The sequence below is a fragment of the Hyla sarda genome, chromosome 5 (assembly GCF_029499605.1).
Source record: "Hyla sarda isolate aHylSar1 chromosome 5, aHylSar1.hap1, whole genome shotgun sequence".
NCBI lineage: Eukaryota > Metazoa > Chordata > Amphibia > Anura > Hylidae > Hyla > Hyla sarda.
In genome coordinates, this window is record NC_079193.1 from 189,130,376 (window position 1) to 189,146,980 (window position 16,605).

General features: G+C 45.1%; 1 protein-coding gene across 1 annotated transcript in view; it reads left to right on the forward strand.

Moving 5' to 3' along the window:
- The first annotated feature begins 668 nt into the window (after positions 1-668).
- LPCAT1 (lysophosphatidylcholine acyltransferase 1) overlaps positions 669-16,605 on the forward strand; it is a 114,332-nt gene continuing 98,395 nt past the window's right edge. The window contains exon 1 of the mRNA XM_056520925.1: positions 669-1,352. Coding sequence (XP_056376900.1) covers positions 1,239-1,352 — 114 coding nt within the window. The 5' untranslated portion in view covers positions 669-1,238. The remainder of the gene's footprint in view (positions 1,353-16,605) is intronic.

Here is a 16,605-nt window from a genome sequence, read left to right on the forward strand (position 1 = left end):
TATGAGGTCGGGATATGAGGATGAGATATGAGGTCGAGATATGAGGTCGGGATATGAGGACAGGATAAAAAGGTAGGGATATGAGGTCGGGATAAAAAGGTAGGGATATGAGGTCGGGATATGAGGACAAGTACTTCCTCCTGTGTTGCTTTTCCTCCCCCACAAGGATTAGGTAGGAAAGACCAGGTAAGGCCGGGTACTCAGCAAGTGCCATATCAAAGCGTTCTTTTTCCAGTGATATTACAGGTATGCTTTAGCTCTTCTATTATGGAATGCATTCTTCCTTTGCAGCATGTTTTTCCCACCTGCCTAAAACGTTTATATATAAACCATCATTATTCTTTTTATTATATTCTGATCATTTCACATGAATTCAGTCAAAATTGTCAGCACTAGCCAACACCACAGCTATAATTTATTGTGAAGCCCATTCTCTGGAGGGTACCTGAGCAGCAGACTAGGAATATTGGGGGCCCATTGGGGTAATGCTGGAGAACCAGAATATATAAGAACCTGGCCTATATAAATAAGTAATACATGTGAAAACATGATGGCTTTTCAGAAAGCCCCTCCTGTGGCTGGCACACTGCCCGGGGGGAGGTATTGGGTAACCATCCACTCCCATAAGAGCCTGGTCACACCATGCATTGGGTGCACACAGAGCCGCACGGGTCAGGTGGCCACATCCCCAGCACAGCCTCCACCCCGTGCCGTCCCTCCTCCCCCTTCCTTTGCTGCTGCCAGAGAGAGACAAGGGGAGGGGGCAGGCAGCGCATCATCCGGCAGCTTCCTCCCGTTGAACCCTTTAATCCCCGGCTGCCTGAGCCCGAGCCCGCAGCGAGTCATCCTCCAGCCCTGCCTGCTCCACCTCCACCAGCCTCCGGAGACGTGTCCAGTGCTCCCCGGAGATCGCGGCCGATCCTCCCCACCTCCTCCCGGGGAGCCTTCGCTTTGTGTGTGACTTGGAACATCCTCATCCTTGTGCACGGATTCCAGTCCCCTCCATAGGAGGAGCAGGGAAGAGGGATCTGGTTTCCCTCCAGAAAGCGCCGAGATTTCCAGCCTCATCACCACCTTCCTCATCCTCCCCACTTCATCCTTGTGTGGTCAGCAGCGCCTCTCCTGCCATTGCCTCAACTAGTTGGATTTGCTGGGCTTCCCATTGCCTGTGCTCTGAGATTAGGCAACATCCCTCCTCCTCCTCCTCCTCATCTCCATCTCTCGCTGCCCCCCACACCATGAGGCTGACCAGAAAGCGCTCGGGTCCAGGAGGTGGCCCCCAGGAGCTGACCAGGCCGGTCAAGAACCCCTTTGTGCATGACCTGCGCTTCACCCCTCTGCAGAAAGCCAAAGTAGGTTCTCTATGTGTGTCTGTGCAACCAAGATCTCAGTCCTCCAGTGTGCATGGGTGTTCTGTCACCTGGGGGGACCTAGCTGACAGGTGACACCTGGATCTCATGCACATTGTTCCTCAGGTTCATCCCTGCAGAATCTGAGCTTCTAGAACCTGCTGGCTGCTTTACTATGTGCTGTAATACATGGGGGGTGGATCCGCTTTCTGGGGGTGATCTAATACTATAATAGTAGCTGCAGGGGCCTACAAGACTTACCTGGCTGTCACCTAAGCCGTAACTTACCTGGCTGTCACCTAAGCCATAACTTACCTGGCTGTCAGCTGAGCCCTAACTTACCTGGCTGTCACCTGAGCCCTAACTTACCTGGCCGTCAGCTGAGCCCTAACTTACCTGGCTGTCAGCTGAGCCCTAACTTACCTGGCCGTCAGCTGAGCCCTAACTTACCTGGCTGTCAGCTGAGCCCTAACTTACCTGGCCGTCAGCTGAGCCCTAACTTACCTGGCTGTCAGCTGAGCCCTAACTTACCTGGCTGTCAGCTGAGCCCTAACTTACCTGGCTGTCATCTGAGCCCTAACTTACCTGGCTGTCAGCTGAGCCCTAACTTACCTGGCTGTCAGCTGAGCCCTAACTTACCTGGCTGTCAGCTGAGCCCTAACTTACCTGGCTGTCAGCTGAGCCCTAACTTACCTGGCTGTCAGCTGAGCCCTAACTTACCTGGCTGTCAGCTGAGCCCTAACTTACCTGGCTGTCAGCTGAGCCCTAACTTACCTGGCTGTCAGCTGAGCCCTAACTTACCTGGCTGTCAGCTGAGCCCTAACTTACCTGGCTGTCACCTGCACCACCTGCGGCTAGTCCACTTTGACAAACCATGGTGCGACGGTACGTTCTATTTAGAAAGCGAGCCCCATAAATAGTATTACTGTGAGTCACTGTTACCATTCATTTTACCGATCGTCTGACGGAGATGCACAACCTGTAGACAGGTAGCTTGAAAATTGTAGTCGCCTTTCGATTTTACTGAAGTGTATTGGAGGTGCATAATGCCCTAAAGTTCTATCTAAACCTCTGCCGGCCACTGTGGGCCTTAAAGGGGTACTCCCAAGGCTCCAGTCCTGCAGGAACGCGTGGGAACTAAGTTCCTGCACTTTTTCCACAGCAGGAACACTGCTTCTATTAGCAGGAGTCCTGCAGGACCAGCCCTTGGGTGAGTTCCCTCATATTTTTTTTTATTTTTTTTTATTTTTTTTTTCCCCCCCAGGACTTGACCCCTGGGTACTCCAGTGAAACAATTTTTTTTTTTTTATTATTATTTTTTTTTTTTCCATATCAACTGGCTCCAGAAAGTTAAACAGATTTGTAAATGACTTCTATTAAACATTCTTAATCCTACCAGTACTTATCAGCTGCTGAAGTTGAGTTGTTCTTTTCTGTCTGACCGCAGTGCTCTCTGCTGTCATCTGTCTGTCTCAGGAGCAAATTCCCATAGCAAATCTCTCCTGCTCTGGACAGTTCCCGAGACAGACAGAGGTGTCAACAGAGAGCACTGTGGTCAGACAGGAAAGAACTCCACTTCAGCAGCTGATAAGTACTGGAAGGATTACAAATTTTTTTTTTTTTTACTTATATATTTTTTTTTATAGAAGTAATTTACAAATTTGTTTAACTTTCCGGAGCCATTTTGATATCATAAAAATAATTTTTCACTCGAGTATCCATTTTAAACAGTTTTCAGATGTCCGTGTTCTATAGCAGTGGTGTCTAAACTGTTGACCTCCAGCTGGGGCAAAAACTACAACTTCCAGCATGGCCGGACAGCCGTAGGCTGTCCGGCCATGCTGGAAGTTGTAGTTTTTGCCCCAGCTGGAGGACCAGTGTTCTAAAGCTTTCCATATGTTATTATTTACACATTGATGTTTATCGTTTATTATTAGGCAGCAACATTGTATCATATAAGAGACTATTCTCCATATGACTTGTGGGCATCTTGACTCGCAGGATGTAGAATTATTTTCTCCTTCTAATTAAAACATGCTGGTTGGTGCCCCAGCTGGTGGGCACCGAGCAGCATTTGTTACTGTCTTTGCACAGCGGCACTCGCTCTCTAATTGGCAGGCTACGACTCTAGTGCGTCAGCCCCCTCCGCCAATAGTGATAAATAAGAACAAGTGCACTGTTTCATTGAGGCCCTGTCTAATGAATGGGCCCATTTAGTACCCTCAGGACGTGGGTGCGATTGAAGACATTGTTTTAATTACACCTCCAGCCTTATGTGGCACGCGAACTGTGGGCCCGTGTATGTGTGTGTGTGTGTGTGTATATATATATATATATATATATATATATATATATATATATATATTTATATATATTTTTCTTCCAGCACTTGCCACGGATTGACGTGCTTTATAATGTCTTATGTCAGGTTGATTTCTGGTGTCTGGGCCTATTTGACTTCCTGTTTGTTGATGTTTGGATCACATGATGTCACATCGCGTCTTGGAAATGCCAAAAAAAAAAAAAAATATGGTAACTCAAGTATTTAACCCTTGAGTCACAGAGGGGTATGGTGATTTATTCAGAGAAAGGGTTGATGCCATTAGGGCAATCAATGCCGGCCTGATTAAGTATGCGCTCTCCATTTACATTGTGTGCGCTGAAATTTCCCCAGGGACATTTGTGTACATATTGTTTATGCATGAATGAGGAATTCCTTTCACATCAAGACACCGTTTGTACCCTTTCTTATTATTTTTATTTATTTATTTAAGTCTGATACTTGGTAACATTTTCAGCATATGTGAAACCTACCGTACTTAGGCTGCGTTCACATTTTGCAATACGGGTCCTGTATCCCATTTCTGCACAAAAAAACGTTTGTCTCCAAACCGGACCGAAACGTATGCAACCGTATATGCCTCCTCACTTTTTTTTAAACCGTATACGGTTTGAAAACGGGTGTCCGTTTGCATACGTTTTAATACGTTTTCCTTGAAAAAAAAAAAAAAACGGATACGGTTTTAAGTTTGTCAACATTTTAAATAAAGTTGTTCTTTTTTTCTTTTAATTAGAAATTCAATAAAAAAAAAAACAGTATTGTGCAAACCAGATGTAACCGTACGGACATACGGTTACCATAGAACTCCATTTTAAAGTAACCGTATACAGGTTGGATACGGTTTTTGACTGGGACGCAAAACCGTAGTAGACTACGGCTTGGTGTACCGTTAAAAAAAAAAAAAACGGAAAAACCCATAAATGATGCAAAACGTACACAGCCTGATGCTACGGTTGGCATACGGTTTACAATGAAATGTCTATATATACGTTTTTTTTCAATGAAACCGGATACGGCAACCGTATTGCAAAAACGAGATGTGAATGCAGCCTTACCCCCCCCTTTTTTTTTTTTTGAGAGCTTGGCACGTTCACAGGAATAGATTAGGGAATAATCTAGATTTGGCCTCCAGTAAGTTTGAGGTCTGCAAACACTACTGCCCTTAATACCCTTGTATTATTTGGCTGATATATAATTCACAATGCATGGGCACTGAGACGCATTACATTGAAAGGGAGCCTGTCACCGTGTTTATCTGAAGGCAACATGAAGACGTGACACAGGCGGAGGTTAGGTCAGCACTCATCTGTGAATATACTGCAGTGTTTCCCAACCAGGGTGCCTCCAGCTGTTGCAAAACTACAACTCCCAGCATTCCCGGACAGCCTTTGGCTGTCCGGGAATGCTGGGAGTTGTAGTTTTGCAACAGCTGGAGGCACCCTGGTTGGGGAAACACTGATATACTGTCATGTATGCATGAAGTGTGAATCCATTGAATTGGTAAGATGCAGGTTGCCATGTCCTCCAGTTGCTGACTGACAGCTTTTACCCTACTAGAGTATGGTCACACGGGCAGATTTTCATACCAATTGAAGTCAATGGGCAGCAAAATCTGCAATAAAAATCTGCACGTTTGATGGCACCCAATGGGTATGTTCACACGTACAGTATCCTGAACAGATTTGATGCGCAGGATTTTCTGCTGCAGATTTCAATGTAAACTAAATGACTGAGCACAACTTCTAATCTGCAATTACAAATCCTGCGCATGAAATCTGCGCAGGATACTGTACAGTGTAAAAATCCACTGCCGAAAGACCCCTACAGGGTGCCTCAGATGTGCCTGGTGGGAGCGGCAGTACGCCGCTATGAGCAGACACGCTGCCGTATGCGCTGTGAACTCGCTCACATCGCGGCCGCTCCCCCTGCTCCCTGAGCTAGGCCGAGAGCTGCCACGATGTGCGAGTATACTGCGCATGCATGCATCGCAGTGTGTCTGCTCATAGCGGTCTCCGAGCAGGCACATCTGAGGCACCCTTTAGAGGTCCATTGGCAGCGGAACCGCAGCAGAAAAAATGCTGTGAATCCGCTCGTCTGAACGTACTCTAAGGGTGTATTCACACATACAGTCTTCTGCGCAGATTTTATGCTGCAGATTTCAATGTAAACTAAATGACTGAACACAGATTCAAATCCTGCGCATCAGGGTACTTTCACACATGCGTATTTCCTGCTGCAGATTTTGCTACCCATGAAAGTCAATAGGAAGCAAAATCTGCAGCAAAAATATGCATGTGTGAACGTACCCTGAGGGCTTGCGAAAGCACCGTTTGGTGTGAAACGTCGCCCTGGTATCCCGTGCCTACACCATCCTTCTGCTCTGCAGCTTCATCCCCCTACGAGCATTTTGTTATGTGAACAAAGCTTGAAGAGAAGTTTCAGCTATCTGATGTGGTGAGAGCTTTCATCCAAACCTTTCTACATCACACGTACACGATCTGCTGCATATTTTGTGCAGCTGATTTTGCTATCCATTAATGTCAATGGGTAGCAAAATCAGCTGCAGAAAACATGCAGCAGATGGTGTACGTGTGAACATACCCATAGAGTAAGTTCAGACAGAGGAAAAATGCTGTAGGTTTTCCTGATGAGTTTGCACCAGAAAAATCCACAGTGGAATGCACTAGCTGACAAGTGGATAAGATATTAAAGGGTACTCCACTGGGAAAAAAATAAATATTAATCAACTGGTGCCGGCAAATTAAACATATTTGTAAATTACTTCTGTTTAAAAATCTTAACCCTTCCAGCACTTATCAGCTGCTGTATGCTCCACAGGAAGTTCTTTTCTTTTTGAATTTTCTTTCTGTCTGACCACAGTGTTCTCTGCTGACACCTCTTTCCGTGTCAGGAACTGTCCAGAGCAGGAGAAAATCCCCATAGCAAACCTATAAACAGTTCCTGACATGGGCAGAGGTGTCTGCAGACAGCACTATGGTCAGACAGAAAGGAAATTTAAAAATAAAAGAACTTCATGTGGAGCATATAGCAGCTAAGTGCTGTAAGGATTAAGATTTTTAAATAGAAGTCATTTACAAATATGTTTTAATTTGCTGGCACGAGTTGATAAAAAAAAAAGTTTTCCACCGGAGTACCCCTTTAACAAATGTTGTCTTCAAGCTGAGAAGTTGACTTGTGGTATGTCAGTTTTTCCTGCTTATTGTTTGTGGATTTATGATGGGTTTTCCCCCATTGACTTCATTGAGGAAGTGAAAATGCGCAAGAAATCTTTTGCTTATTTCATCTAAGTAGCCACAGATCTGTATTGTGGATCGGTAAAACAGGAATCTGCAATACAGATGTGCGCAGAAGCCCTAAAGCTAGAAAGTTTGGTTTTGGGCAGAGAATGATTGGATTCATCTTGCTTAGCATAGGATCTCTTCCTTAAAGGGGTATTCCCGTGGAAACTTTTGATTTTTTTTTTTTTTTTTTAATCAACTGGTGCCAGAAAGTTAAACAGATTTGTAAAACACTTCTATTAAAAATCTTAATCCTTCCAGTACTTTTTAGGGGCTGTATACTAAAGAGAAATCCAAAAAAGAAATGCATTTCCTCTGATGTCATGACCACAGTGTTCTCTGCTGTCCATTTTAGGAACTGTCCACAGCAGCATATGTTTGCTATGGAGATTTTCTTCTGCTCTGGACAGTTCCTAAAATGGACAGCAGAGGTCAGCAGAGAGCACTGTGGTCATGACATCAGAGGAGATGCATTTCTTTTTGGGATTTCTCTTTAGTATACAGCCCCTAAAAGTACTGGAAGGATTAAAATTTCTTAATAGAAGTAATTTACAAATCTGTTTAACTTTCTGGCACCAGTTGATTTAAAAAAAAAATAAATAAATAAAAAAAAGTTTTCCATAGGAAGGGGAAAAAAATACTAAATACTCCAGCAACATGACTGACACAGTGGTCACCAACAGCATGTATTGTATCTAGTGAGTGATTTAAAAAGATGGGGGTTGGAACATTCATTGATGTCCTGAAGGATGGGTTTTTGGGACATGCATGAATTACCAGTCCTTCCTAAAATCAATGCTTCTCGCAGAGCCATTCAGTGCTGGATATTTGCCAGCTGTTGTCAAGCCTTTATTAGGGAATCCGTGGTGGTCCTTGCTCCCTGACGCCCATTAAAGGGGTTATCCAGGAAAAAACTTTTTTTTTTTATATATCAACTGGCTCCAGAAAGTTAAACAGATTTGTAAATTATTTCTATTAAAACAATTTCTTAATCCTTTCTGTACTTATGAGCTTCTGAAGTTAAGGTTGTTCTTTTCTGTCTAAGTGCTCTCTGATGACACGTGTCTCGGGAACCGCCCAGTTTAGGAGTTTGCTATGGGGATTTGCTTCTAAACTGGGCGGTTCCCGAGACACATGTCATCAGAGAGCACTTAGACAGAAAAGAACAACCTTAACTTCAGAAGCTCATAAGTACTGAAAGGATTAAGATTTTTTAATAGAAGTAATTTACAAATCTGTTTAACTTTCTGGAGCCAGTTGAGATATATATAATATGTGTTTTTTCCTGGATAACCCCTTTAATGTGCTTTCTCAGAATGTATTCACATTGCTCTAAATGTCAGAGGATTTTGAAACAGAGTTCCTCTTAAAGGAGTACTCCGGTGAAAAACAATCTTTAAAAATATTTGTAAATTACTTCAATTAAAAAATCTTAATCCTTCCAGTACTTATCAGCTGGAGTATAATACAGAGGAAGTTCTTTCTTTTCTTTTTGAATTTCTTTTTTTTTTTTGTCTGTCTCTGCTGACAACTCTGTCCATGTCAGGAAGTATCCAGGGCAGGAGAGGTTTTCTATGGGGAGTTGTTTCTGCTCTGGACAGTTCGTGACATGGACAGAGGTGTCAGCAGAGAGCACTGTGGTCAGACAGAAAATAATTTAAAAAAAGAAATGAACGTCCTCTGTATTATACACCAGCTGATAAGTACTGGAAGGATTAAGAGTTTTTTAATTGAAGGCATTTACAAATCTGTTTAACTTTCTGGCACCAGTTGATTTAAATTTAAAAAAAATAAAAATAAAAAAAATTAAAAATATTCCACAGAGTACCCCTTTAAGGTGTCCTACTCGCAGTCCTCACAGTGCATTTTTTAAGATGTTTCTAGTGGTGTTTTTGGTCAGGGCGTGATGGGTGTTCAGCAACAGATATAGAGCCACAAGTCGGGCAACACTGGTCGAGAGAAATAGTGAATGGAGAACTCTGCAGCAGTGTTTCCCTACCAGTGTGCCTCCAGCTGTTGCAAAACTACAACTCCCAGCATACCCGGACAGCTTTCGGCTGTCCGGGCATGCTGGAAGTTGTAGTTTTGCAACAGCTGGAGGCACACTGGTAGGGAAACACTGCTCTATATCTTGGGCTTTCAGGCATGTTCCATTCAAGGAATATGGGATCAACTCCTTTCTAGGACTTTGGGTGAGAATTGAATACATTTAAAATCTTATCTAAGGACCACCTCTTTGACTAGGGCCCCCCCCCCCCTTAATGAGACCAGTTTTACAGTTTCATCATAGAGTATACTATACATATTGGCATTGTTCTTTTTAAAGACCACACCATTAAAGGGGTACTCTGCCTTTTGGATAGAGGATAAGATGTGTGATCGCTGAGGACCCCCGCAATCTCGGCTGTGGCACCCCAAACATCTGGTGCATGGAGCGAACTTCGCTCCGTGCCGTATGACTGGCGATGCGGGGCAGAGGCTCGTAATGTCATGGCTACACCCCCCTCAATACAAGTCTATGGGAGGGGGTTTGACAACCGTCACACCCCCCTCCCATAGACTTGCATTGAGGGGGCGCGACGGTGACATCACGAGCCTCCGGCGCTGCACCCGACGCTCTAAACGAACGCTGGGCGCAGCAGGGAGATCGCAGGGGTCCCCAGTGGTGGGACCCCCGCAATCAGACATCTTATCCCCTATCCTTTGTAAGGGGGATAAGATGTCTAATGGCAGAGTACCCCTTTAAAAGGCAGTTTTTTATGGTGAGACGCTGTCTCAGCGGTTTCTCTGTGTATCCTCCATAGTTTTGAGTCATGGCATTATAGGGCTTCTATATGTTTTATGATGTCCTGTGGAAACAGTGATGTCAGGTTAACGAGATATAATTATATAGGCTGGTGTTATAATGCTAAGCATTACATGCATGCCAAAGACTGCCGCAAGATCCGGCAAAAGGTGTTTATTTTTTTCTTAATTTTTGGGTGCTTTTAGACCTATTTAGATCTATGAGGAAATAATATAACCTTTAGTTTTGCCCTATATCTGCTGCTGTTGTAAAACTGCCATTTTTAGTATATATTTATACAGTTTTCCATGCATATATATGCAGGGGAAATCCTAGATCCGACAGTAATAAAGTACTTCTGTGAAGCGGCTGGCTTGGGAAGCGCTGCATAACATCGCACTTTTATGACTCTGTATATCTTTAAATTCTGCTTTGTAAACAGCTCAATAAGTTAGCAGCGAGCATACAGTATTAAGAGGATAAAGAAAACTAGCAGCATTCTGTGGTTAGTGTCAATGTGAATCATTACGGAGTCGTCACTGTTTAATAGGTTCTACAAAGATATCAACCCAACCATTACTTGCCTGTCAAATCCAGTTCCCATGCCCCTGTGGTCCCCACCGGTCTTTGTTTACTCTTCCTGGAGCAACGACATACCATACATCAGTGTTTCCCAAGGAGTGTGCCTCCAGCTGTTGCAAAACTACAACTTCCAGCATGCCCGGACAGACTTTGGCATGCTGGGAGTTGTAGTTTTGCAACAACTGGAAGCATTCTGGTTGGGAAACGCTGCATTAGAGCTATATTAGAGATTTTTGTAGCCAAGCCAGAGATGGGGGTTTCCCTTTTTCGAGCAGGTAATCCATCGATACAGGGCAGTATTACAGTATACTGGAGTGTGTGCCATCACCTTTACTTTTGTTTCAGACAAAGGATGTCCGAACATGCTGGGAGTTGTAGTTTTTCAACAGCTGGAGGCACCTTGGTTGGAAAACACTGCTATACATACATGGGTCCGCTCCAGCCTGACCCTGACATCACTGATTCTAATAGAGTATGTGATGGGGGATGTACGTGACATAGACCAGAGGAGACCAAAAGCGTTGGTGCGGAGCTTAGCAGGTGAAATATGGTTGGTTTGTTGTTTTATAAGGCAGGGTTCACACCTCTGTTCTGTTCACACAGGGTGTGTACATGGTTTAATAAGTGTAGAACAACCACAGAAAACTTCAGTGCCAGATCCCCTGCACAGTGCATGCCGGTGGCTACCGATGGACCCCCATTGGCTTTTACAGGGTTTGTTTGGTTTCTGTTTTAAAGGCTGGTATTTTGCTGGATAAAATAGCTCTGCATGTTGTGCTCGTGTTCTGTGGAACGTTCGTGGCAGGTGAACCTAGCCTCATGTTTCTTGCAGATACTTTATTTAGTCTACTTTTGGATGTCACTATTCAAAGGAAAATAGAGTAAAAACAGACTGGTAATTCAATATAGTTAAATGGGTACTCAACTGGTGCCAGAAAGTTAAACAGATTTGTAAATGACTTCTATGTAAAAATTGGAATCCTTCCAGTACTTATCAGCTGCTGTATACTTCTCAGGAAGTTCTTTTCTTTTAAAATTTTCTGTCTGATCACAGTGCTCTCTGCTGACACCTCTGTCCATGTCAGGAACTGTCCAGAACAGGAACAAATCCCCATAGCAAACCTCTCCTGCTCCAGACAGTTCCTGACATGAAAAACAAAAGGACAGGATGCGCTCCGTGGCGTATTACCTTCAGCAAGGTGTAACGCTCAACGTGGATTGCGCTTACCGCAAGTGGTTGTACTCCAATTCAAGTACAACCATGGGGTATCTTATATGAAAGGAGTCTCTGTAGGCACTCCACGCCAGATGGACAGCATCAAACAGTGAACAAACCTCCAAAACCAAAGCGGGATGAATGGGAGCTGAGACTAGGTAAGTTACTAGGTAGATTTATTTATCCACAATGCAACGCGTTTCGCTGAGTTAGCCGCATCCTCAGGCCTGAGGAAGCAGCCCAGTCTGTGAAACACGTTGCATTGTGAGTAAATTAAATCTACCATATATACTCGAGTATAAGCCGACCCGAGCATAAGCCGAGACCCCTAATTTCAACCCAAAATCCCAGGAAAAGTTATTGACTCGAGTATAAGCCTAGGGTGGGAAATACATCATCCCCCCCCTGTCATCATCCAGACCCGTCATTAACATCCTCATCATCATCACCACCTGTCATCATCCAGACCCTCATCATCATCACCTGTCATCATCCCCTTGTCATCATCCCCTTGTCATCATCCCACACCCCCCTTCATCATCCCACACCCCCCCTTCATCATCCTCTTGTCGTCATCCCACACCCCCCCCTTCATCATCCTCTTGTCATCATCCCACACCCCCCCCTTCATCATCCTCTTGTCATCATCCCACACCCCCCCCTTCATCATCCTCTTCTCATCATCCGCCCTCAGTGGTCTTCAACCTGCGGACCTCCAAAGGTTTCAAAACTACAACTCCCAGCAAGCCCGGGCAGCCATCGGCTGTCCGGGCTTGCTGGGAGTTGTAGTTTTGAAACCTCCGGAGGTCCGCAGGTTGAAGACCACTGGGGCCTTCAACATCATCCAGCCCCCTCTCACCCCCCTTTAGTTCGGCGCTGGTCCGGTGCTGCAGGGTTGTCCGGTGAGTAGGTCGTCCGGTGGGATAGTGGTTCCGGGCTGCTATCTTCACCGGGGGCGCTTCCGGCCCGGAATAGAGGCGTTGCCTTGACAATGACGCAGAAGTACGTTGGCAATGAACGCACCTCTGCGTCGTTGTCAAGGCAACGTGACTATTCTGGGGCCGGGCCCAAAGCGCTTAGAAGAGGCCTCCCCGGTGAAGATGGCAGCCTGGAACCACTATCCCACCGGACCACCTCCTCTCCGGACAGTCCTGCAGCACCGGACCAGCGCCGAGCGGAGGTGAGTACTGTACAGAACTAAAGGGGGGTGAGAGGGGGCTGGATGATGTTGAAGGCCGCAGTGGTCTTCAACCTGCGGACCTCCGGAGGTTTCAAAACTACAACTCCCAGCAAGCCCGGACAGCCGATGGCTGCCCGGGCTTGCTGGGAGTTGTAGTTTTGAAACCTCTGGAGGTCCGCAGGTTGAAGACCACTGCGGGTGGAGAGTTCACTCGAGTATAAGCCGAGGGGGGTGTTTTCAGCACGAAAAATCGTGCTGAAAAACTCTGCTTATACTCGAGTATATACGGTATCTAGTAATTTACCAGGTCTCAGTACCTGTTCATCCCGCTTTGATTTCGGAGGTTTGTTCACTGTTTGATGGACAGAGGTGCCCAGCAGAGAGCACTTGTGGTCCGCCAGAAAGGAAATTCAAAAAGAAAAGAACTTCCTGTGTATTATATAACAGCTAAGTACTGATTGTACTGATTTAGTACTAAGTACTGATTTAATAGGAAATGTTTTCCTGGGGAGTACCCCTTTTTAAATGGTATCTTTACGTGGAGCATATTTCTTTTACTGAAAAATAGGTTCCATGAGGGGAATTCATCAAGCTGTTTAGAAACTTTTTTTTTTTTTTTTAAATCTAAATTTATTGCACAAAAAGTCTCAGTTCGCATGCGACTTCTGTGAGACTTTTTTGCTTTTGATCATAGTTGAAAGTGAACCACCATTTGCAGTGCTTTAGACTAGACTAGTTTTATGCAGTAGGCATTGGTTCATTATTTGCGTCTTTTCTCTTAAAGTCTCAAAAAAGTCTCCGTCTCTGTGCCATGATTTACACACAAACTCACACCATGTCAGCAGTCTAAACAAATAGCATGGGCATCAGTAACGTTGGGGATAGGTGGAACACATCCCCCAGGATAATTTTAGGATAATGGGTGATAGGGGGAGGATGAAGATGCCGAGCAGACAAGTGAGGCAGCCTGTTTGCATTGCCTGAGACTTGGCTGCTTAGTTTATTTCCAGTGCCGAGCGCTGATGGAAGGTGGGGAAAATAGGAGGACTCTAAGGTAATGTTCCCATGCGCCAAATTCATCAAATGGCATGCGACTTTTGGTGAATTTGGTGCTGTAAGATGTATTCTTAAGCGACTTTTCACATCTATAATAGCACATATACTAGTAAAATATTGATGAATGCCCCTCCATATAAAGCTGGGTTCACACCACATTTTTGCAATACAGTTCCCATATGGAACCGTATTTAAAACCGTATGCCAAAAGATGCATCCGGTTGTGTCCGTTTTGCATCCTGTACAGTTTTGTCAGTTTTTTTTCCTGTACCCAAAACCATAGTCTACCACGGTTTTTGGTCCGGGTGAAAAACCTTATTAAAACGTTTTATTTTTAACATAAGAGTCAATGGAAACCGTATGTGCGTACGGTTCCATCCGGTTTTCACCATATGGTTTTTGACTTTGCACAGTTTTTTTTTCCTTGGAATTTCAATCAAACAACAAGTGAAACTTAATTCATAATGGAGTAAAAAGTAAAAAACGTATATATATTTTTTTTTTTCTTAAAAAACGGATGTAACCGGACATCATTTTTCAAACCGTATAAAGTGTTTAACCGTATACGGATTCAAATTTGTACACACATTTTCATACAGTTTAGTCCGGTTTTGAGGAATCCGTTTTTTATCAAACACCTGATACAGGAACTGTAGTGCAAAAACGTTGTGTGAACCCAGCCATAAGGATTTCTGCAAGTCCCATAAGATTGCTAAGACAGTTGCAGGGATGCCTGGTGTGTTTGAACGTATCCCAAGTAATGTTTTACTTGGGATTTACTTGGAATACAGTTTCTAAAGCAGCAGGTAGGAGCACAATGATGACTCTGCCCTGCTGCTTTTGTACAGCTGATATAGTGGCGGTAATCTGGCCACACAGTCTGATAACATGGCGCACTGCTTTGACTAGGCTGAAAATCTGACTGTGACATGACATTCCTAAAAAATCTAAAGTGCTCAATATTGCAACAGGAGACCCTTTAATGCAGGGTTTGACAAATTTGCTATGAATCTAGGAGCCAACAAAAAAATTTTGGGAACCAGGAAGCTGCACATCATGTTATCCCCTCATCTGCCCCGTTTGTCCTCCCGTTAAAAAAAACAAACAAAAAACTTTTCTTATTTATTTATTTTTAGTTCTGCCTCTGTTTCCACACCGGTCCTCCATTCTGCCTGAAGTGTTCAGGATCTGATATCTTCGATTGATGCTCCAATGTGTCATGTGACTGCATCAGCCAGTTAACAGCCTTGGCGGTGACATGACGCTCTGTACTAGGGAGTACTACTGAGGCCGCTTATTGGCTGCGGCAGTCATCTGATGTTTAATGCTCACAAAATACTGGAGCACCAACCACAGGCAGAATGGGTGATCAGTGCAAGAACGAAGGCGTTGGTAAGTAAAACAGTATGTTCTATTTGTCTTAAAAATGTTTAAAGGGGTACTCCGCTGGAAACATTATATCCCCTATCCAAAAGATGTCTGATCGCTGGGGTCTTGCTGATGGGAACCCCCGTGATCTCCGGGCTGGTAGCGTCGGTGTCCGAAACACAGACGCTTATAGGTTCCGCATTAGTGACCTCATGCCAAGCCCCCTACATTCATGTCTATAGGAGGGGGTGTGGCGACTAGTACGTAGCCGTCATGCCTCCTCTCATAAACATGAATGGAGGGGCCGTGTCGGCCGTGTTCGCCAGTCATTGGGCATGGAGCATAGTTCACTTTGTGCACCGAAAGACAGAGGTGCCGCAGCGGAGATTGCGGGGGTCCCCAGCAGCGGGACCCACTCGATTAGACATCTTATCCCCTATTCCTTTGCATAGGGGATAAAATGTTTTCAGCGGGGTATTCTTAAGGAAAAACAGTGTTTTAAAATCAGATTGCAAATTACCGTATTTTTCACCCTATAGGACGCACCTGCATATAAGACGCACCCAATTTTAAAGGGGCAAAATCTAGAAAAAAAAGATTCTGCACCCAACAGTGATCTTCAACCTGCGGTTCTCCAGATGTTGCAAAACTACAACTCCCAGCATGCCTGGACAGCCGTTGGCTGTCCGGGCATGCTGGGAGTTGTAGTTTTGCAACATCTGGAGGTCCACAGGTTGAAGACCACTGGATAGGAGGTAGTTCTCACGTGTCCCTGCCGCTCCGGACCCGTCACCGCTGCCCTGGATGTCGGTCCATCGCTGTCGCCGCGTCCCCGGGGTGTCCCTGACGCTCCGGACGTCTTCTTCCCCGGGATCCATGCTCTCCGTCAATGTCATCACGTAGCTACGCACGCCGCTCCTATTGGATGACTGGACAGCGTGCGCGATGACGTGATGATGTCGATGGAGAGCACCGCCATGCAGTGGATCCCGGCACGGAGCAGACACCGAGGAGGCAGGTAAGGTCCCTCCCGGTGTCCTGTAAGCTGTTCAGGACGCCGCGATTTCACCGCGGCGGTCCCGAACAGCCCGACTTTCGCTTCAGACATGGCAGTCAGCTTTGATTGCAGCATCTGAAGGGTTAATACAGGGCATCACCGCGATCGGTGATGTCCTGTATTAGCCGCGGGTCCCGGCCGTTGATGGCCACAGGGACTGACCCGATAGGTGTTTATTCGCCGTATAAGACGCACCAACATTTCCCCCCCCCCCGTTTTGGGGAAGAAAAAGTGCGTCTTATATGGCGAAAAATACGGTACCTCTATTTAAAAATCTCAAGCCTTTCAGTACTCATCAGCTGCTGTATGCCCTGGGGGAAGTCATGTAGTCTTTCCAGTCAGACACTGTGCTCCTAAAAAACCTCTCCTGCT